Source organism: Lathamus discolor, chromosome Z (genome assembly GCF_037157495.1).
Source record: "Lathamus discolor isolate bLatDis1 chromosome Z, bLatDis1.hap1, whole genome shotgun sequence".
Taxonomy (NCBI): Eukaryota; Metazoa; Chordata; class Aves; order Psittaciformes; family Psittacidae; genus Lathamus; species Lathamus discolor.
The window spans coordinates 34,393,330-34,416,926 of record NC_088909.1 but is presented as its reverse complement, the minus strand read 5'-3'; the positions used below and the strand labels follow the sequence as shown (position 1 = coordinate 34,416,926).

Below are 23,597 nucleotides of genomic sequence, written 5' to 3'. Positions count from 1 at the left end.
CAGCAGCACTTACTCCAGTATGATGTTGTTGATGTCTTGAGTGAAGAATCTCTCTCTACCTTCTTCCTTGGCAGCTCTGGCAGCCTGGAAATTGGGAAACAACACAAGGCACAATAAGTTCCCAGATACAGCCAGCCATAAGCAGTCAGCAAGAGCATCACGAGCAGAGATAAAGATGTCATTATCCCACTCAGTGCTTGTCAGGCTCCACCTTGAATACTGTACTCAGTCTGGGTCCCTGACTTACTTACTTAGGTTAATCTAGGTAATCATATCAGAGGCTGTATCAGTTCACATTTGCTTATGATACTCACAGGATAGCTGGAGTAGAAATGAACTTCCTTTCCACACTAATGAGATCAAAGTCCTTGCTAAAGTATTGATATATTTATAGGGGCAGAAGGGTGCAAAACAGGTATCACAACAGGGGGTGCAACAGGAGGGTTGCTTCTCTTCCCTGCCACCTCTCCTCTAGACTCTGACATGCAGCTGTCAAATACAGAGACTACTAAATCCAGCTGTCCATAGGTATTTTTTCATGGGACTCAAATGCTACAGAATGCACAGGCTGTGGCACTTGTCTCCTTCCTGCTGACAGGAAGAACTGGTTTAGGGGGGTGAATGCTTCAGTGAAGCAGCCCTTCTCTGGCAAACCTCACTGTGCCTTGGGGCATTTTACCTCTGTGTGTGGCTGTAGTAGTTTCTTTGCTGCTCTTAGGGGGTGAATACCAGTGCACATAGCTGTAATCCTGCTAACACTCCCATGAAGCTCAACAAGGAGAGACTTGGGAGAGTGTTGAGGTTGAGGGAGGTGGCTGGTGCATTGTCAAGTTAGCATTAATTTTTCTGTCACTGCTGCCCTCTGCTATTCAGTTCTCCATTGCACAGGCTGCAGTTGGTTCTTCACCCATGACATCTGGCGAAGTGGGGCTTAATGAGGAAATAGGGCAAGCAGCAGGAAAAGTTGTAAGCCAGGGCTGAAGTATACAAATGGTGTATATGTGTGTGCATATGAAATATACAAACATTCATGCTTAAAAATTCATGGACAAAAATAGGTGTAGAGAGCATTATAATTTTTAATGTGTGAAACTTGGTGAGAACAAAGTGAACAAGTAGCCCATAGTGGATTTTGGAGATACATATATTCTACAGTATCCTTGAAAAGAGAGAACTAATGTGTTGGAATAAAACCAGTGTTGATTTAAAGGTCAGAATGCGTAAGATAAAACTCTGTCAGCAATGACAGATTAACCAAAGAGTTAAATTATAGTGAAATTTGCAGCCCTGTCAACAATTTAATGCTATGTTAATGAACTTTGTAGAGAGACTGTTCTGAATAGAATCCTTTTTCATCAGATGTTGTGCATATGCTTTCTGTTTGTTTAAAATAAAATGTAATGAAACAGCTAATAAAACCCCTATTTATTTGTTTCCTTTGAGAAACAAGTTTTTAACATGCAGCTACTGTTCTTTGTGTTCTGTATACTCTTTCTCCCTTTCAGAGTGTTTTTCCAGTGATCTGTTACTAAAGTTTTTCTTTTCTCTTGCTTCTAAATAAAAAAAAAATACATGTTTTTATATGTGTGTAGGCAGCCAGGTCAGCAAGGGGAGAAAGCTCCTAAAACCTCCTGCCACTCTGAAATTGCAAAAGGGCTTTTTACAGGAGTAGACCTTATGGCCTGGGAAGCAGAATGATAAAAAAGAAACTGGGATAAGGTACAGCTTTGTCTCTTTTCTCTTACATTTGACCCGCAGAGGTGATAAAGAGAAGCGAGCAAGTAGTGACACTGCACACATGTGTTCTGAAGTGTTGCTGGTTTTTTTTTTGTTTTGTTTTGTTTGGGTTTTGTTTTTTTCTAGGACTAAGAAAGTTAGAGGGGGAACAGAGCAAGAAGAAACTAATCTAGCAAGAATTGGGAAGTTTATACAGGTATGTACGCATTGCTAGAAATAGGTCAAAATCATTAATATCTGCTCATCTCTTCATGACCTTGGTGCAGTGACTTCCTGTTCTTTGGTGCATATCCTGATTCCCATGTAGCAGTTGTCCTATTCAATTAATAGCTGTATAAAATTTTATTTTTACTATTCAGGTCTTTGACTTCCTTTAATGGCAACAGCTGGTGTAGACTACTTGGGAGAAGATGCTGAAAAGCAATGCAGTCATTGGTGACTATAAAAAGACTTGGGAGTTTACACCTAACTACCATGCTCTGTTTATTTTCTAGAACAGTGATAGCATTTAGCATTTTGGTTACACATTTATTTTTTCTTTTTTTCTGAACACAGGATCTTGGTGATGGTTATCTTAGTAAAACACACTTCCAAGTCAGAAATAGAAGCATCCCACCAGATCTCAAGGAGAAAGGCAGTGATAACATTGAAGAAGCATTATCTACACATGCTGGAGTAAGTACACTTTTCTAGACTTTTGTGTTTGTAAAATAAATGATGAACAGGATTTTTAAAAGATACTATACTGTTAAATTAAGTCCTGCCAGAAAGATTTCAGATTTACCAGTGGCTTTAATTATTTTTCCTGTAGTTGTTCTTATTCAGGTGTACAGCTCTGTTAGTGATGAGAACTGGGATGAAATGGGAAGGCTCCAGCATCTTTTGTGTGTATGTTTTCCTCATGGAAGGATATCTCTTTGCACTTTGATTCACCAACATTAAGAAAACTTTTGTGTGTGTGGAAAAAAGATTAAGCATTAAAATCTAGTTATCTTAGAGATAAATATTAATTAAAAAATAAAGAAAACTTTAGGTTAATACACATTTAAGTGAAACTTACTGAATAAGTTGTGTATAAATATTTTACAATCAGTGTATATTTTTCTATTGTGGAACTAATGTAAAATATGGAGCAGTGTTTTGGAACTGGTGAGGGGAAATAAAATGGATCTGGTGTTTTTGAAGGAGAATAAACTTCTTTCTTCCAGAAAATGAAAACGACATTAAACCCAGGGTGAACTAATCTGAATAATTGCTTGATTGTTTGATTTTGCATTAGACCTGCAGATTACTGACTAATCAAGATATAAACAGTAGATATTCACCAGTGCATTCTGTATACTATAAACTGTTGAATAGATGGAGATGGTGTATTTTCCAGGTACCTCTTTCAGTAGCAGTTCCTTTTCTTTTTTCCTCAGCCTATTGATTTTTTTTTTTTTGTTCTTCCATAGAGACTCTGGTACAGGGTCTGAAATGAGAGTTCTTTTGGCCTGTTTTCTGAAGGAAATTACACTTAAAACAGCCATGCCGATTGATAGTCTGTGGGGTAGTAATTTCTACTGATTTTTTAGTTCACTCACAAGTTTCAGCTGTATTTTGAAGAGGGGTAGGTATCCAAAAGTGTTTGGTTCTTAAAAATTTTGAGAAAGCAGGTATCTGGCTAGAGACAAAGTACTTTTGCTGACAGGTAGAAGCCTGGTCTTCGTATTCTGTTTGTCTACTCAGTGCAAATGACTAGTGCAAGTAAAGGACTAGACTAAAGCAGCACCTTTGTCCCGCAGAGTGCCATGAGGAGCAGCAAGGATTCTCGTGACACAAGGAAGCTGTAAACAAGATTTGGTTCTTTTATCAGCAAGACAAGTTGTTCAATCAACTGGAAAAAAAAAAAAAAAAAGAGACCATTTTACAACCCCTTAGCTGATACACCAGCTTTGACACGAATTGGAAGCTGTATAATCTTTAGAACCATAACCTTGCATTTGTTTGATAAATACCAGTTATAAGCATACTATGTAAGTCACAGCTGAAGCATTTTAAGTTTTCCTTTAATTTGCATTCTAGTATTTGTTAAAATGAAGGTTAATCGTGCTTCAGAAGTTGTTACTTGCTTGTCACTATGACGTTGTTTGTATACTTCAGTCCTGGCTAGTAAGAACAGGTGAAGAGTGAAGCAAGGTCTTGGCAAATATTGTGGATTATGAGACACAAGGGTATGCGTAAGAGAAAAATAGAGTTTTTTCTCCAAAATACTCACTGCCTAATGCAGATTATGTCGAATTTTTGTTCTGCATTGAACTGAAGGCTAAGCAGGCTATTAAAGTTATTTAATCTAGAAAATGGTAGAAGCATACCAGTAAGTTGGTAAATGAAATTTGCTACATATACATAAAGTAAAACTATGCATTTTACCCTAAAGAGAAGGATGGAAATGGTGACTCTGTAGCGGATAAATTTGCTCAAGCACAGCAACGGCTGTATAAGATGCATATTCTTTCCATGGAAGTTCAATGTGAGAGTCCTGTTGCACTGTTCTAACAGTCTGGTGTTAATGGAGTTACTGCAGTGTCTTTCAATAAATTACTGGAATATATTCTGTTGAATAGAGTTCAGCAAAAGTTGTGGTCTTGTTAGAAATTGGAAAGGTTTCCACTGGCTACATGCTATCAATATTTGGCATTTTTTTTCCTTAAAAAATTTGTAAATTTTATTTTTATATATTTGAGTTCTGACAGAGCTCTAGATAAGAATTTTAATATATTTTGAAAAAAAGTCATCTGATAGTTGCATATTCAATTTTCAGTTTCAGAATTACTGTTAATAATCTAGATTTTTCTATAGTGTATCTCTACTACTTGTGTCTTACTGAGGTACTTCCATCTGCCAGTAGTCAGATCTTCAAGGCATGGTAGGAGATATCTTACACAGTTTTATGTGAGATAATTAAACCAGGAACAGTAAGGAAATTAAAAGTTCAATCAATATCCAATGTTAGGAACAGCCCGTGTTGTCAAAAAGACAAAAAAAATGTACTGTGGTATGTGACAGGCCATATGAGGCCGCAAGATTTTCCTCTGCTCTTGCTGGGAAGTCAGTTGAGAGATTACAAATAGAATGTTAATTTTGGGATTCAAGGTGAAAATTAGGATGCAAATTAGAAGGCAGATTTTTGAAGTTGGGTGGAAAAAGGTTATCTATACTGAGTACTTAACTCCTATTTAAGTAACCAAAGACACATCAGAGGAGAAGTGGTGTTGGGTGAATCGGTGAGTATGTTGTGTTGTAGCAAAGAGTACTGTTAGGATGTTGAAACTGCAGAGGAGCAGAAGTACCTGTTCTGTTTGTATTTAATCTGTGACGAAATTGATAAAGTCTGTGATACAGTCCAGAAAATACACAGAATAGCTGAAGCAACTTTATTAAAAAAGCGAAATCAGTTACCAGTCAATACAGCATCAAAAATGTGCTAATTCTATGGCATCTCCAGAGAACACAATAAAATTATTTGAGCAGTTTGTTTCAGCTCATTGGTCATATGGATAGTTAATGTTTCCAGTTTTCCATCTCATTGTCTGGTATCTAAATATTTGGAGCCTTCCTTGTGAAGGAGTGATGAATAACTGTGTATTCTGGTGTTTTCTAGAGCAGTCTGTAGTATGTGGTATGCTTGGTGCCATTTATACAAGTTGTGTTTTCCTCTGAAAACCAAGAATAAATTTTTGTGTGGGTTTCTTTCTGCTTATTTTAGATATCTGCAATACAGAGCTTGTCACTTAGATCTTTGTTTCAGCCTGAGGAGGTAAAAAATGCATTTTTGGGTACAAATCAGTCAACCTATTTTAGGCGTTTTCTCTAGGAGAAGATGAGCTAGAAAGTGTCTGGTTTGCTTCACTGATGATCAAGGGAAGCTAGGTGGTTAACCTGGATGTCTGCCTTTTGTCATGTGGATCTCACACAACAAAATCTCTTACAACAAAATACAAATCTGAGCTCCTTAAAAGTAGTAGCAGTTTTTTCTGGTGACGTCACTGAAGCTGAGATTTCACTTCAACAGTGACGTTCAACCTTAGTTGAGGACTGTATTTTGTAAAATAGCGATTAAAAAAAAAAAGATTTAAGGATAAACCATTAGAGCAATTGACATTGATTTAAGTTTTGATTTAAATCTCTGCATTGTCACTGGTATGCTCATGCAGAGGAATGCCTTGGGCATACAGGAGATGAGAATGTGTACTCAGTGCGTGCAGTAGATCTGCATGTGTGAGTGTGGCAAAGTACCACCCTTCTTTGGGGTGGTGGTAGTGTGAATTGTTGTACTCCAGTTCCTGTTGGAGCAGCTTAGTTGCACAGAGGTTCCTGTATTGTAGGTACTGTGACAACTAGGTGTCTGTTGATGGACAGTAAGTTGCTGTGTTGGAGGCAGTCTTATCTATAGGGCCAAGAGAAATACAGTGGAAGCTAAGAACAGGTTTGGCAGTCGCTGTGCTGTGCTGCAGCAAGTTGTCATGTTACCTAGAATGAAGCAAGTTCTCAATTTTCTGGAACTTGAAGGGTTACGCCATGCACATAATAGTTAATTGATGTTTTCTTCAGCTCATTGGCAAGCCTGCTGAATTCAGACTGTCTCCTTGTTATCCTTTGATATCTGCTAGTTTCCAGACACACTCTTGCTAATTCCTGATCTGTCCTAGGCAGTAGACGAATTACTTTATGAACTCATATGGATTTATGTCCACATAAATTCACTGACACTATGAAGCAAGGTATCTGAAAACAGGTGTGCTTAAATTCTAGTAACTACTTAGCAGTTTTAGATAATTTCTGTCTTTATACTTGCAGTAACTGAGTTGTCAAGCCTGGAGACCCTTCATTTCATTTGCCATCATCTTTTATTTGCCATCTTACTACAAAGGGATTGAGAATGTTCCTCTGATTTCTGTGAATTTGGTTTAATAAAGGAATTTGTTGTTATGTCTGGCTTCATAAACAGAAACTACTAATGACATTATGACTAACCATAAACAAACTTTAGACCAGGTTCGTGAAGGGCACCCTTTTAACCAGTGAGATCAGATTCAGTGCCTGGGATATCATTCTGTATCCTTCTGTATGAGCTTCTGTATCATTCTGTATGAGCTGAAGGGTACATAAATCTTTTAGAGTATCTTCCAACAGAAGGAAAACAGCATGAGATGCAAAGCAAGTAGCTAATACAAACACATGGTGCCATTTGAAAATTAGTAGGTTGTAGTTTTGTTCTGGTTAAATTTTTATTGAATCAGTTGTTGTCTTTCTGTATTCTCCTGACTTTATGCCAGATGAGTGTCATCTATACTTCTCCACAGACAGCATAAATCTTGTGTAACCACCATACCGTGTTCTGGCTAATTTAACAACAATCTTCAGTTTATATTCTTTCTTGATCCAAGTCAAATATGTTCTGCCAAGAGATCTGTCAGGGTCTGTATCAATGAACGTGGAATTACATCTTCTTTTGTATAACTTAGTTGATACGTGGAAGCATGTTTCAAATGTTTCTATACTGACATTCTTATATTACCAAAATTTATAGCAGAGATTCATTTAAGTTGTTCATCACAAGCTTTTCAGTGAGACTAGATGCAAAGATGATCAGTTTGATGAGCTTAACCTGGGCTTGGTTTTGAGGGATGCTTGTGGCACTGGTATCTTGACTGTCCGAGGCAGTAGCTTCTGCTTCCAGAAGAACTGGAAGCATACCCCTATGTATTTGTAGACTTTTTTTCCTTTTTCAATCATCCTTTTTTCCAGTCTATCATGGTGACTGGAGTGTTTTTTCCTCCCTATGGCTGAAACTATTCAAATGCTACAAAGTTTCACGTGCTTTATTTTGAACCCAGGTAGGCAACTGCACTGAAATTATGCCTTTCATTCTAGATTTCAGTACTTACCATTATCCAACTCCAGCTTTTAAGTGCTGTGTAGACGCATCTCAAGCAAGGACAGAACAGTTACATACATTACTATCTGAATTGTTGATAAAGTGAAGAATATTATAAAAAATTAAAATGAAAATAGGCTTCCTGCCTCAAAGAATTTATATTCTAAAAGAGCAGAACAGAAAAATCTGCATTCACTTTATGCATTCTTTTTGTTTGTTATTCAAATAGCTCAAGGGAGGCAATAACTTGGAGTAATAATTCTCTGTGTCTGGTTTGTCTCAGCTCCTCTGGGTATTGCAGAAGAAGTGAGTCAGCGTGGAACCATTTCTGAAGCTAGAGCCATTGCTGCTTTATAAAGGAGTGGGCAGGTTGGGAATGTTGAAGGTCTGTTAATACCCAAAAGTAGCCTTTGGAAAATGAGCACTGAACTTCACAAACATGTTGAGTAATTTACATGGTTACTTTTAGGTGGACTCCACCTTTGCTGACAGAGATTCCTTGGTGTTAGCAAAGATCTGCCTAATGGAGGATGTGGGAATGACTTTGACATCTTTCTTAAACTTCATAGTGCTGCCACATGGTTTACTGTTCAGCTGTGCAGTTCAGTGTATAACAACTAAAAAAGTTACAATTCTTAATAATTATTAATATTTTTTCCATAAACAAGTCCAGTATTTTTAGAATTAATAACAACTCCTTTATTTGTGCAAAAGTAAATAAGATTAACTCAGTGTAAACATCTGCGTAACCACAGTATTTGTGAATGGCTAAAACATGTGAAGTGAAAACCCAGCGAACAGTACTTAAGGAGAAAAATGTAAATACATTTAATAGAATCCAGCACTCACTGCAGGAAGTAATAAAAGGACCTGAGTAAAAAGGGAGAAAATCAATTGTGACATACTCAGCTGAAACATCAGTTTTTAATGAACTATCTGAGCTTTGGAGCAATGCAGTTGCTCAGAAACAGGTGAGTTTACCCTTCGTCTTGTTGATAGTTTCCCTGTTGCTTTGAGAAGGGAAGTAAATCATACTGCATCTGTACTCAACCCAGAATATGTTCCCTTGAAAAACTTATGTGGAAAGCTTTGATATGAAGGAAGTATTCGCATTTCAGTTTGTCTCGGATCTACTCAGACCCTTTTCATCACACTTGGCTTCCTATTCCAATTCTGTTATGTTTCCTGGGAGTAAGCTCTTCCTTTGGTGCTGCTACCCAAAACGTTGCTAGTCAGCCTTAAGCTGGGCCACAGAACATGTTTGTGCCCCATAGAAACCACTTAGTCTGAGGAGATCCAGAGTGCGTTGCAAAACACAGTGAAGATGCTTGTAATTTTGCTTAAAAATATATTAATCTGAAAATGGAATTAGCCTTTATTAAACCACAAGGAAATATTCTGGTGTGGATTTTATTAACTGTTTTCTACATGAAAAGGCTTGGCAATAGAAGGACATTGTTTAGAAATATCAAGGCTGGAAGAAACTTTGGTGTAGACATTACACTCCTTACTTGAGCTGGAGAAACCTCAATAAAGGAAATGTGCTGTGGTGACAGAAGTAATTTGAATCCCAGATATGTCCCGCTTCTGGGCTACTTCACTGATGGGATGTCTCAAGTTTCATGGAAGAGGCTAAATGCTTCTGTTCCTGTAAAGTTCTGGAGACAAGGGAAGTTTCTGTCTCCCACGCACAGACCTTTGTAGATAATTTTCTGTGTGTCACTTTGGTATCCTGGCAAATCTTGTTAACAGTTAGTTACATTTAGTTTTCAGCGGCTTTGATGACATGCTGTTGGCTTGACTATCATTGTGGGTGGTGGGACTCTGATCTGAATTCTCTACCTTTTACATTCTTTAATTGCTGTTCTGTTTTACCCAATAGGGTATGCTTTGTATTCACAAAAATTAGAAATTACATCAAAGCAAATACATAAACTGATTATGAAGCTTTTGGAATAACTGAAGAGCCATACTGTATGACCTCCAAAAGTGATTTCTTTTTAGTTTAGATGTTAGCATAGAGTGATTCCAACTTTTTATCTTCTCTCTTAGTATTCAGAGTTGTCACTTAACATTAGCAAATGAATGCTACATCAAACACAGAAAAAGATGCTCTAATTCAGACTTGGTAACTGAATGTGACAGTTTAGTCAGAGTTACCATGGCGTAATCCCAGCAGAATGCCTTCCTTCTGCAATAAATAAAACTCTGTTTCCCATGGAGCACACACTGAGACTGTGGTAAGTGAAGATGGTTTTCTGAGGATCTGAACTTTGAGAGACTATGAAGTATTTTAAACTTTTTAATTACTGAAGTTAAAATTTAATTAAATACTTAATTAGGTATTGGTGGTAGTTGTTTGGAGTTGGTTAATCTCTGAGATGTGCAAAAGGATTATGCCTCAAACTTGTCCATTAAAACTGATGGTGATGTTAAATATAGTAGGAGTCTAATGTTAAAATTCTTGCACTGCTAAAAACAATTCTTCATGTACGTTTTTAATAACCTGGCCTTAAGAAGGTAAAGGAAAAGGATTTTTTAGCAGTAGAAATACCTTTGATGTTAATTGATACAGAGCTGTATTTTAGTTTGGCCAGTGCAGGGTATGGAAATGTAAGAGCCAACCAAATCATGAATAGTGTTTTGGAAACCTGGGTTTTAAAGTATGCTTCTGTTTCATGCCCATACATACGTGGTAAGCTAGTGATGGTGGCAAATAGGGCTGAATGGGGTGACGAAGAGTGATACTTGTTTCCAGCACTCTGGGTGGCATTCCTGCACCAGAAACTTGGGTTTGGATCAGTTTGCTTCCACCTGCAGTAGCCAGAGCATCCCGAGGGACATTGTAATACCCCGATCATAATCCCAGCCTTTGGCTGCTCCAGGGGCAGTCTGGCGATGCACTGCCCTAACTCCAGGCAGAGCATTGTCTTTTTCTCAAGACTGTATTTTTTCAAATGTTTATGACATTAGCTCACAAACAAGCAACATGACACCATAGTGTTTATCAATACTGTTTTACCACAAAGGAAACCAAATCACAAGCCAGTCAATTGTTAGTATTTTCCTTTTTATGGTGGATCTCAAAATACTTCATGTTGCCAGTCTTGCATATATGCCTTCCTTTGTTTCTTTTAAAATAAACTGTACTGGTGCAGTATTATGCTCTAATGTTCTAGGGACAGTGATAATCTCTATTGGAGCAATACTTTTATTCTGGCTAAGGGCCTGTATTTTGTAGCAGTTATGTGATTCAGTGTGTTTCACCTGCAGCACACAGGTTATGTTGGCTTGGAGTGAATATTGCGGATTTAGGGTCCTACAGTGAGCAGTGGCTTCCTGAGAACTAGGCAAAATGGCCAAACTTCCTGTATGTTGCTGCTTTGTAGAAGATTCATTGTTACTGTCCTTTTAGCTGTGAGGTCTGACCAATAGTTTTGTTTCCTCTGCAGCACCATCTTGCCATCACTGTCTCTGAACTGTTCACCTGGGTCCGTCTTAAGATAAATGAAACAATCATTTTCTTGCCTTTGTTACAAAGAACAGTTATTATTTCCTACACTGGAAAAAGATTCCATCTCATACTTCTTTTCTACATGCTGAATCTTTCTATACTCCAGATCTTACTTCTTAGCTTTATTAATCAATAAGTAGCCATTGCTGGGTTTATGTTAATATTGTGAAGATAGTAATTTAGCTTTCTTTTTGAGGTCAGAACGTGGTGTTCCTTAAGGTCATTATAGAGTTGTACTCTGTTTTTGAAGTCTAGTCCTTCTTAGATAGAACTAAATAATACTGAAGTTGATTGAGATTTAGGAACTTACGCTGCGGAAAATATGTTCTAGATTTATGAATTGTTTTGTTGCTAGTAGTAACAATAACTGATTTTTCCTCATGCAGACAAATGCACAGTTTCTTCCCTTTTCTAAGTCAAGTCTTAGTGTATGCCCTTTAAAAACACAGTGAAGGAAATAAGATTTTTTTTTTATACTGTGCTGGTATGGGCATGATACTACCAAGACAGAGTGTTAAATTTGGTGGTTATGAACACCCCAATTTAAAAATTGTTATTCCTCTAGTTTACAGTTAAAAGGAATTTGGTTATGTGAATTTGTATGGGATACAGGTGTTTTCGTGAATGAACAAGATAATACATCTTTAATACATAGCGGGTATTTTTTCACTTGAAATCAGCTTGTTAATGTTGTGTAATCTTTCTGCCCTGGTTTGCCAGGGACTAGATCAGACATTGCTTACGCATGCTTATTGACAACTTAAGTGAGACACTCTCAGTTCTACTGTAGACAAGATACTGAAAGATTCAGAGCAAAGGGGTGATTTGGGACAGGAAAATACACTGCCTACCATAAGTGATTGTCTGTAACCAGGAGTATTTTGCTCAGTGGGTAGGTAACTTTTTCATTATGATCTGCGGTGGTAGCAGTGAAAATAAGTAATTTCAATTGACCCAAACATCTTTTCCCATTTTGCTCTGAATTGTGGAGGAGGACATAATGTCATATGGTAAGTAAGATTTAAGTTTGCTTTCTGAAAAAGGCAACAGTAAAGTGTAAAAACTCCTTGGGATCATGAGGTGAGTATTTCTCTGGAATAAGTAATAAACCAAGATGCAGAAAGGCAGGCGGTTCTAGCATAGAAGAGAGAGAGCTGTGACTTGTGAGAGGTGAAAGACTTGTGCTGTGGGTAGTAGGTCATACTTCATAACATAAGCTTTGAGTCCATCTAGTGATTTTTTTAACATGATCATTAGTATTTATTTCCATTTGTATTTTCTATTTTTCTCTGTTTGATAGCTTGCCAATAGAATTTCTTCCCAAACAGTTGAACCTAGCTTGCAGACTGACAGCGCACAAAAAACCACCTTCAGAGGAAAGCACATTAAAAACCTTAGAAATCACCAGAAAGTGTTAACGGCTCTGTTGGCTGTTACACAATGCGATGCAGGAATTGCAGTAATGTTCTTCTTCCATCTGGTGCCTGCAAACTTGATGTTTTCACAGGCATTCATTGCTGTGGCAAACTGTTCACTTATTCATTCATGTGTAGTTGCCCGTTATTCTTTGGAAAAAGAGTTGGGTTGAAATCGGATCAGTTCTTTGTTACAGAAGTGCTCAGTGTCAAACATATTATAAGAAGATGTCAGTCCAAATGCAAATAACATGAAATTTCAAAGCATCTTTGCATGTTGTATATATTTGGAATGTACTGTGAAGGTGTAGTCCCAGGAGTGAGGATCTTGACTGACAATACTCAAAGGAAAATCATGCAGTATCAGTGCCAAAATGTCAGTCTTAGACTGAAATTTCAATTTCCGTTTTAAATTTCCTGGCTTATGTTAGCTAACGTCCCAGCCTTAAATTCCCTTCTTTTCTTACAGTCTCTGTAGTTGTTTTCTTTGTTACAGCTGGACTGGGTAATTTTCAGGCCTGTGAGATAACCTGCTGACTGGAAGGTGTCACTCTGAGAATGAAGGTGAACTAAATGATGGTTTCATGAACTAAAGGATGGAGCTGGCACTTCTCACTCCCTGTAGCAAAAGGAGACAACTTTAATTTGGAACGTGCTGCCTGATTTCCTTATATTGGTTGCTGATTGGGGTAATATTGGGGATTGCCAGTTTTGTCACTTTACTGCGAAACAAGGACCACCTTAGGTCCTCATGAGGAATGCTGGAGGAAGCATGGGACTCAGCTTGCTGGCAGAGTTAGTATTTACAGCTTCATAGGGAAAGCTTCAGAATTCTGTTAGCAGGAAAGTGAGTGAAGACAGAGACAGGACACTTACTTCTTGTTGCCAGACCAGGAGATAAAGGAGTTGATAGGTAATTTCCGAGCACAGACTGGTTAAAAATGTCCAACTCTTGGTCCTCCCAAGACATCTGAAATAACCACATCTGTGATGAAGATGCTTGCAAGGGCTGGAGCAGCTCTGCTCTGGAGACAGGCTGAGAGCTAGGCTTGTCCAGGCTGGGGAAGAGAAGGCTCTGGGAGACTTAAGAGCCGCTGACAGTGCCTAAAGGGGCTGATAAGAAATGTGGAGAGGGGCTTTTGGCAAGGGTCTTAGGGACAGGACAAGGGGGAATGGCTTTAACCTGACAGAGGGGGATTGAGATGAGATCTTAGGCAGAAGTTCTTCCCTGTGAGGGTGGTGAGGCCCTGGCACAGGTTGCCCAGAGCAGCTGTGGCTGCCCCATCCCTGGCAGTGTTCAAGGCCAGTTTTGACAGGCCTGGAGCAACTTGGCCTAGTGGAAAATGTCCCTGCCTATGGCAGGGGGTTGGAACTCTTTTTCTGTGATACGGTGAGAGTCTTTGATGGTGTTTTCATAGCAAGACAGGCTTGGAGGTTTAGCCATTGCCTATTATTTGGGCTGTTCTTCCAGAATATTAATTAATCTCTCCAGTCCTGCAGTAGTGAGCAGGTAATGAACTTACTAGTAGTTTTCCTGAAAGTATTATAGGATTTATAGGCCTTGAACACTGCCAGGGATGGGGCAGCGGTAAGTCAAATGACTAATTTGCACCCAAGGATGAAGAAGAGGAAAGGAGGGTTTGGAAGCTGTAGTGAGATCCTAAGATGTATTTAACCTTTGTCTACATTTGTACTGTAGTTCAGAGGAGTAGTGTAGTTTTGGAGCAGAGCTTCCAGCTGACCTCAGTTACTGTGAGTTGGTTGATTCGGTGTACATGAACTAGATTCCTTTTGAAGGAAGTTTGACTAGACCTGTTTCAGCTATCTACTGCGTGGGCATCAACTAGTAATGCAGGGATAAGGGTCCAGACCAGTGACTTGATTTTTATAGCTTTGAACTACGTGGAGTTAGTCTTTCAGTTCAACGAGTAACACTAAGTCCAGTCTTCAGTAAGACCTTGGAGCTGCATACACTGTAGGTCTGGGAGTCTCTGCACCAACTGTTGATGCCCTTGATATCTTCCTGTAGTTTTGTATTACTTGTGGATGCAGGGGTAGTCCTAAGTACCTTAGTGCACCAGCACTTTTGCCTAGGAAGTAGTCTTCCTAAAATAAAGACTTAGGTTCCTGGGTAGTCAGTGGAGAGCAGTGTGTGCTTTTATGTGTCTCTGAATAAAGATGTCTGTTTGAGTTTAGGCAGCGGCTGATCAGACGTGGTCTGCTTTGGAAGATCTTCAAAGCCAGTTATTTCTTTGGCAGCTAAGTTGGGACTTAAGACCTGAATCTGAATTAATGAATCTGAATTAAGTGTCTAGCTTAAGCAAACTCAGTTCTCTCTTCAGCTTCATTAGTTCCTCAGCTTGTGGTTTTTTTTTTTTTTTTATTTTCCCTCCTGTATGTATTGTTCAGTTAAATCCACACTTTTGGGATGTTAGCAGATAATGCTGATCATGTTAGAAGCAAGGTGTGTCAGAAGAATTAGTTAAGCATGACTAAAGATCATCCTATTTTTGGCATCTGGGCAATATGATTTTCAGCAGTTGCTAGAAGCTAAGTGTAGGTTTTTGAACTGACCTGATACTTAGCAGTAGTGAGTCCTTCTGCAGTCTTTAGTGGAAGCTTCTGAGAACATGATGCTTTGGAAAATCAGACCCCCTAGGCAGTTAAATAGAAACCTGCTAATCTTAATGGAAGTTTGTGATTTTGAGGGTTTTGTCCCAAGATTTAGAAGCTAAGGCAACTGAAGAGTTACATGGGTTTGCAAGAATGAACACGAGGAAGAAAATGGTACTTATCTGAAATACTAAATCCCAGGTAGGATGCATGGAATACATTTGTCTCCTTTATAGGATCCTTGTGCTTCAGCAGTGTCGCAGCATGTGTTTTAATGTATGTTTAGTGTATGTTTAACTAATCCACTGATTAAGATGTAGAAATGCAGTTAAGGAACAGCTGAAGTGAGTATGCAATCAAAATTTTGATCTCATGGTCTGGTCTTAGCTAGAAATCTTCAGCTTTCAAAAATAAACATTACAGTTGCAGCCATTTAAACACAAGTGTAAATGGTAGAAACTCTCTCATGAGTTTCTAATTTTAAAAATATTTTTATTTGCTGTCTGTTGTTAGATGGTTATTTTCACATTCCTCAGTTGTTTTTTTTTTATTTTCCCCACATTTCCAAAGAGTAGAAACATATTTGCCATTTAACATCAAAGACATAGTTTCTGTGTAAACCATAACTGCACAAATTTGAATTCTAAGAAAAACGTTAAGCATTGGAAAGATGAGAATGCAAAAGGTCTGCTATACAAGAGTTAGCCAGGTATTATGCTCTCCTTTGGGTTGTATTAGGAAAGCTGTTTTGATTTGATTTTCTGTGGTATGTATTTCTGTCTCTGCCCTTGCCCTTGCCTTTTTTCAGAAATTCTTCCATCAGTGAAATGATAACCACATTTGAGCAAGGTAGAGGTTTTTAGAGATAATTAAGTTCCTTAAGCTTTAAGAAGTTAAATAGCTGAGTGGAAGACAGAGACTATAAAAGTTTTCTGCCTGAGGGAAAACTTGAAACATGTGCTGGTAGCTTACCATGTGCCAGAGAGTCCAGATGAGAAAGACCTTATAAATGTCCTAGCTGAAGAAAAGCCTTTCGTTGAACCTGAAACCTAGTTGACCACAAGTTGCAAATCTGCAGGAAAGAAATATCAATCAGGCAAAACATTTCAAAATAATTCAAGGTAATTTGCAGTGTACAGTATTTAACAAGCAACTTGATGAGCAATTTCAAAATATTTTGTCATGTGGATTCGATGCAATATGAAAAAAACCAAACATGAGTTGATTAAAGAGCTGTGCTCACATAAATAAAAGATTGATTTTTGCCATTCTCATCCCTCCCCCACCACCCCTTTCCTCAAGTACCAATGCTTTGGGAACACAGAGAGTGCATTTGACTGAAGTGTCTAGATGGACAGCCTTGTAGCCCTGTCAGATGCTGGATGTATGGATATTAAAACATTACATTATTTGGTGAAGTCTGTCATACCTTTAGTTGCTCCTGTACTTGCTAATGGAAAATTTGAATATCTATGAATAGTAGAGCTGTGCTGAACCTTTCATTTTTAATCTTACATTCTGTAGATATCCGGGACTAGCTAAGTCTGTCCTAAATTAGTGGACATAAAAGTCCTGTGCAAAGCTGCTCTTGTGTCCGTGTATGGTGCTGAAGTGAATCCATAATCTATACAGCACCCAGTGATTCCACCAAGCTTTATTACCCAGTTCTTCATATATGCAAAATTCTTAAGACTTCCAGGGAGAGCATTGGACTTACGATGTGTAGTGCACTTGCACTGTGTAGTGCAAGGCATCTTTCATATTTAGATGTTGCCATCTTTGAAAGCAACATGCAGTGGAAATACTCTTTTTTAATTCAGTGTGAGGAGTGCTTTCTTTCCCTACCTTTCTGCATTTTTGAAGATTTTACTTTTTTGTTTTCTTTGTCGACTTAATTTTACAATATAGTATTGCATGGGCATTGATTGATGTAGTGGATATCAGAGCAACGATACATTAAAATTCTGTTCAGCTTTCGCAGAAGTTAATATAAGAACTCACTGTACTGTGGGCTGTATCTGATTCAGCTTTACAGGTAACAGTTTTAATAGCCAGACATGCAAAGCTCCTTAATATCCAAGTTCTTCAATCAAAGTGAGTCATACCTTACAGATAAAGTTATTTCTAAACCCTGTTTTCAAACACTGGAGCTAGTCTAAACTTCTTTTATACAGAACTTTTTGAGCACCAGGAGTAATCTGGCCATCAGTAATCTAGACAAGGTATTTTTTGGCACTGCTAATCAGATTTGTTGTATTAGACTTTATGTACTGCTCCATGTAGTTCTCCAGGTTTTTCACCTCTTCTGCTAACAGTACTTGTTTTCTTTGTGTGAAAAGAGCATTCTGCTGCCACCGTATAGTCTTGTTACAGAATTTTGTTTTAAAAGGATCTTGAAAAATACCTCTACAACTAGCTAGATTTTAATGTAATTTTTTAAAAAATACTTCTTTCTGAAAACTGTGATACTGCTTTGCTGGAAATATTGGTAAAAAGGAAGAAATAAAAAAGTAACATGAGAGGGGTTGTTCCTGGTGGCTTTTAGTTAATACATTTCATTGTCTTCACTTGAAATCCCTGTTGTAATCTGATACCCTTATTTTTCTGGAAGGTGTCCTCACAGTGTTTTATTTAGCTGGTGTGTTCATATTTTGTCCATTTATATTTTAAACTACATCTGAGAATTCACTTCCATCTGTTGTTTTTCAAAGGCAGCCCTTAATCGTAGATGTCTTAACTATGCGTAAACATCAGTTTTGTAAGATAAGCTGTCGTGGCAGCTGATTATGTTGTAGGTGTTCCAAAGAATGGTATTCCTTTTTTCAGGCAGGTCTAGAAATCTTGCTCTGATGAGTTGTTCTCATATATGTGTGACATCCTTCATAAAGGACAGCACTCTTCAAAGATGTAAATAATGCGTAATTAAAAAGCGTAATCTGTTTTGTGATTGAAGAACATTTAATGAGTAATATAACAAGGTGCTTAAGCAAATCAAATTAAAATCAAGGGCCTAGAAAATTTTAAAATAATAGTAATTAAGAATTAAACATGTCACACTTTGAACTGAACTTACTAATAATATGTAACAGGGAGCGAATGGGTGAATGAAAACAAATGTTAAGAGTAGGAGGCGCGTGAGCTGATGCAGTACTTTGGTGAGGAAAGGGATGAGCCTGTTCTAGTCAGAGATCAGAGCATTTTCAGAATGCCAGAAGTTAGATTACAAATAATTTCATTTTCAGATCAGGGAAGCAGAATGGTGGGGTTTTCCTCCTCTCTCTCCCCCCCTTCCCCCAGCTTTCATCTTTTGATCTGTCTCTCAAATTTTCCCCTACCAGTATTAAAGAACAGGTATTTAAATACTTTATCTCTGACTGTAGAGTAGAGACAGTTGTGTTCAGCTGGTTCTTAAATAATAATTTATTAAAATGCTAAAAAAACACTGAGTAAATGTTACGAGGTGATGGAATTAGCCAGTAGTAGATGCCACTTACAGTAGGGAGAACCCTTGCAAATGGATTCTCCCCCTACACTCACACAGTTACCAAATATGTGTTATATGCTGCAGATAATAATTAAAAGAGAAAACATTTTTCAGATGTCTCATGGCTAGAATAAGGACATAAGTTAGGTCATAAGTTGTGTTTCAGAGACCTTCTATTTATTCTCTTCTTGATAAAGTTGTGTGTACTTCTGCAGGCAGAAGCTATTTTTCATGCATTGCTTTGTTAGACATAATTATCCCGAGCAGAGTATCGTACTCATATAGCTGTATCCTTTCTGGTATCTGACCCATATCTCTATAAGTTGTGAACATGCCTTGCTGAAACAGATGATTCATTCTGATAATGTCAGGAAACCAAACAGTACAATAAAATGACTGCAAACACTGAAGAGTTTCCATCTGTCCATACTTTACATATTTGTGTTCAGTAGTGTGTTATTCCCTGAATCTTATTGTAAAACAAACAAGAATACATGTAATCCTTTCCTTATTTTCCACCTTTCTTTTTTGCTCCACTTTATATTTTTTATTTTTATATTTTCATATTTTTTGAGTGTTTTTAGTAATGGTAGGTAAATAGCAAATCTTATCCATAGTATTTGGAAGGATACGGAAAGGTTTCTCAACACATCTCTCCAAAAGTAGGTTAGGAAAAGAACTTCTTATGGAACTAAAAATTAGTTCTGGAGTATTTACAACTTTTTAATTAAAAGAACATTTGAAACAAGGTGTTTTTATCATGTTAGTAATAGCATTTGAAGGTAAACTTGTAAAATTATTTTTCCCTGGTAGTCTATTGCAAGTGGTTTGTTGATAACTATGACATCATTAACTTTATTACTCTGGTATTATTTCTCAAAGTGGTAAGAGTCTTCTGTATGTGACAGCTGATGGGATTTTTCAGTAGTTGGGTTTCTTAATAAACAGCGCCTGAAACTTTCAGATTTGGTTGTAGCATGTAGTAAGAATTACAGAATAGTTGTCCTTAGAAAACAAGCTTGAATGGATGTATTGTGAATTGATTCTGTTTAAAATAAATAGATGGACAACTTAAGCATTCAAGTTTCTTTTTTTTCGGAAGGACAAATTTTAATTCCTTAATGATATTTAATGATCTTAGCCGAAGTATGCTTTGACTTCCTTTCAGTCTAAAGTGCAGAATAGTCTGAAACATAACCGTTGTAGCAAGACCATTGGGAAAATAAAGCAACCTTAAAGGATGAGGCAAAGCTATAGCTTAGACTTTCATAGATAAGAATTCCCAAAAAGAGAACTTGGTTTATATCTTGAAAAGAAGTCTGAAAAGATGCTAAGACAAATGTCAGAAAGTTCTTCAACCCTGAGTATGAGAAGATTAAAGGAAGAGAAGCAAGCCCAGGGAAAAGATTGCAGACAAATTATATTTTACTCTTTCCAGGTAGCAAGAGTTCCAGGAAATACATTCCCATTTTCAGTAAAGATGATTTCAGAGAAGGCAAGATGGCTAATGAGAGTGGGGGTGTATGTAGATGCAAATTACTTCACTCAGTGGGGAAGCAAAATTAAAGAGATCATCTAGTAGAAAGCAAGAAATAACTTCTGTCCTAGAATTCCTGTCAAGTATCAGTCTTGTTGCATGATAGTGTTGAAAAGACAAAAAAAAAAAAAAAAAAGTTATTTCTTTTTAAAAAGGCAAAAAACTATAGGTTTATTAGCCTAACATTAGAGTTACTCAAGGTTTTTGAACACATTCTTAAGAAATAAGTAAAGGTTGAAAATAGAATCATAAAATAGTTACACCTCACACTAAACCATGTCACCCAAGGCTCTGACCAACCTGAACTTCAACACTGCCAGGGATGGAGCATTCACAACTTCACTGGTCAGCACATTCCAGTGCCTCACCACCCTGACAGTTAAGAACTTCCTCCTTATATCCAATCTAAACTTCCCCTGTTTAAGTTTTAACCCATTACCCCTTCTCCTGTTACTACAATCCCTAATGAAGAGTCCCTCCCCAGCATCCTCATAAGCCCTCTTCAGATTCTGGAAGGGTGCTATGAGGTCTCCACTCAGCCTTCTCTTCTCCAGGCTGAACAGCCCCAACTTTCAGCCTGTCTTCATACGGGAGGTGCTCCAGTCCCCTGATCATCCTCGTGGTCCTCCTCTGGACTTGTTCCAACAGTTCCGTGTCATTTTTATGTTGAGGACACCAGAACTGCACACAATACTCCAAGTGAGGTCTCATGAGAGCAGAGTAGAGGGGCAGGATCACCTCCTTCGACCTGCTGGTCACGTTCCTTTTGATGCAGCCCAGGATACGGTTGGCTTTCTGGGCTGCGAGCGCACACTGAAGCTGGCTCATGTTCATTTTCTCATCGACGAACACCTCCAAGTCCTTCTCTGCAGGGCTGCTCTGAATCTCTTCTCTGCCCAACCTGTAGCTGTGATTGCTCTGGGATTGCTCTGACCCAGGTGTAGGACCTTGCACTTGTCATGGTTGAACTTCATCAGGTTGGCATCAGCCCACCTCACAAGCGTGTCAAGGTCCCTCTGGATGGCATCCCTTCCCTCCAGCATGTCAACGAAACCACACAGCTTGGTGTCATCGGCAAACTTGCTGAGGGTGCACTCAGTCCCACTGTCCATGTCACTGACAAAGATGTTGAACAAAACCAGTTCCAACACTGATCCCTGAGGGACATCACTCGTTACTGGTCTCCAGCTGGACATTGAGCCATTGACCACAACTCTTTGTGGTCATCTAGCCAGTGGATGGAAAATAGGATGGAATGCAAGATGGGGTGACAGAAGATAGTGATTGTATTGACCCATTGCCTGTTATTTTGCAAAATATCTGTTTTGTTGGAGAAAGAAAATTCAGTGCTTCTAATCCATTTGGAGTATATTCAAACTTCTTACATTAGCAGCACAGAGGAAGACAAAGCTGAGTGATATAGCAAAAATTCACATTTGAGCAAAAGTCTTGTATTTTAACTACTAATTATAGTACAGGAGGCAGGAAAGGATTAATTAAACTTGCTGATAGCAAAATACCTGCAAGCGTTTGAAATACAGCAAAAGATTAGAAACTCTTGTGGAGAGAACCTGAGGACCTTGAGGACTGAGACATCAAAACAAGGATGAACTTCAGTCGTGCAAAGGGTAACATCAGGTACTTGGGGAGTAAAGTAAGAATTCTGTTTCACGATCTTGTGGCTCATTAGTTGGAAATGACTGAGGAGAAGAAATAAATGGGTGTTTTTAGCTTGTTGTAGGACTGCTGTGAACTGCTGATAGGCATGAATGAAGTAAAGACAGTTTAGGTTCTGTCTGGGTGTTGCTCTCATCTGAAATTGGTATTATACAACAAGGATGTTGAGGACTCATATCTGTTATGAAGCATGTTTAATTTCAGTTACTCCCACTCAAAAAAAAAGGAATTAAAAAATGGTAGGATTGTTGCTGTGATTGGACAAATCAGGTAGGGAAAAGCCTATATTATGAGAAAAGACCAGAAGAATTCATCTTGTTTAGCCCAGGAAGACAAAACAAAACAAAAGCAACAAAGCCTGAAAGGAAATACGATTTATCTCTGTTAATACATTGGGGAAAAAAAAAAGAAAAAGGTTTGAAATGCCAGTGAATGAAAAAATTATTTAAACTAGAGTGTTGGCACTGGAATTAAAAGTTATAAACTGAACTTGGATAAACTTGCACTAGAACCAGAGGAGAAGTGAGATCCTGAAATGACTTTCCAAAAGAAAGTAGTGTCCTGAAGTTTTTAGATAAAACTATATAATTTTAGTAAACGCCATGAGAGGATGTTTGATAAGTGTAATAATGAGATAGTGAACCTTATGACCCAGAAGTTCCCTTGCCCCCTCCTATCTTATACGTCATTATTACTCATTTTGTGTTACCCAGTACTGTGGTGAAAGATGGGTATTTAGAGTTTATGCCTTTGTTGATATATAATACATATATATATCTCTCTCTCATATTTTGCAAGGCTGCTCGGAAAGCCAGGAGATTAGAGCAGAGGTTGCACAAGAATGTGTATTTTCCCCTGTAAAACAGGGACTTCATTTTTATGTTATCTGTGTGAGAGATTTTCACTTTTGCTCTAGATAGAAGGTCCAAAAAGCTTGGGGTCTGATTTTGAGAACACGTGATTCTCAAAATCCCTCAGATTTTATTAATTCAAATCCTGGCTCCCAAGTTCCATTTTCATGTGAACTTTAGCTAGAAATTTTTCTTTCTTCTGTGTCCTTCCAAAAACAAATCCCTCACAGCAGAGGGAACAGAGGGAAGGGAATACAGGAGGTTTATCAAGAATTAGGCTAACAATTCGCGATGCTAGCTTTTTTGCTATATTGTTTTGAGTCCTGCTTCATCACTGAGATTCCTGTATACCGTTGGGAATGCCTGTCTTAAGGTAAGCTTTCAAAAGAATGAGGAAATAATTTGGTTTAGTTAGAGCAAGTAGGCTGAGAATTCATGGGTGAGGTTACATGAATGGTCACCCTGCATATGTGTGAGAAAGAGGGCCAGTTGTGTTTGCTGCAGTTAGACTGTGAAGAGGAACATGTATAGAAGGTCTGGGATAATCAGACTGATGTTGGTATTGACTGAGATTGTGCCTTGGTAAAACTTGCTTAGTGATGCTACACATTGCATTTTTTTTTTCGACAGAGGCTGAAGAGGGAACTTTTGCAGAATCCCAGACTGGTTTGGACTGGAAGGGACCTTAATGCTCATCCAGATCCAACCCCCTGCCACAGGCAGGGACACTTTCCACTAGACCAGGTTGCTCCAAGGCCCGTCCAACCTGGCCTTGAACACTGCCAGGGATGGGGCAGCCACAGCTTCTCTGGGCAACCTGTGCCAGGGCCTCACCACCCTCACAGGGAA

General features: G+C 38.2%; 1 protein-coding gene across 1 annotated transcript in view; it reads left to right on the top strand.

Annotated features, from left to right (window-relative positions):
- ATG10 (autophagy related 10) overlaps window positions 1-23,597 on the top strand; it is an 84,908-nt gene that overhangs the window by 4,925 nt on the left and 56,386 nt on the right. Inside the window, exon 3 of the mRNA XM_065661213.1 lies at window positions 2,293-2,412. Within this exon, the coding sequence (XP_065517285.1) occupies window positions 2,293-2,412 (120 nt within the window). The remainder of the gene's footprint in view (window positions 1-2,292; window positions 2,413-23,597) is intronic.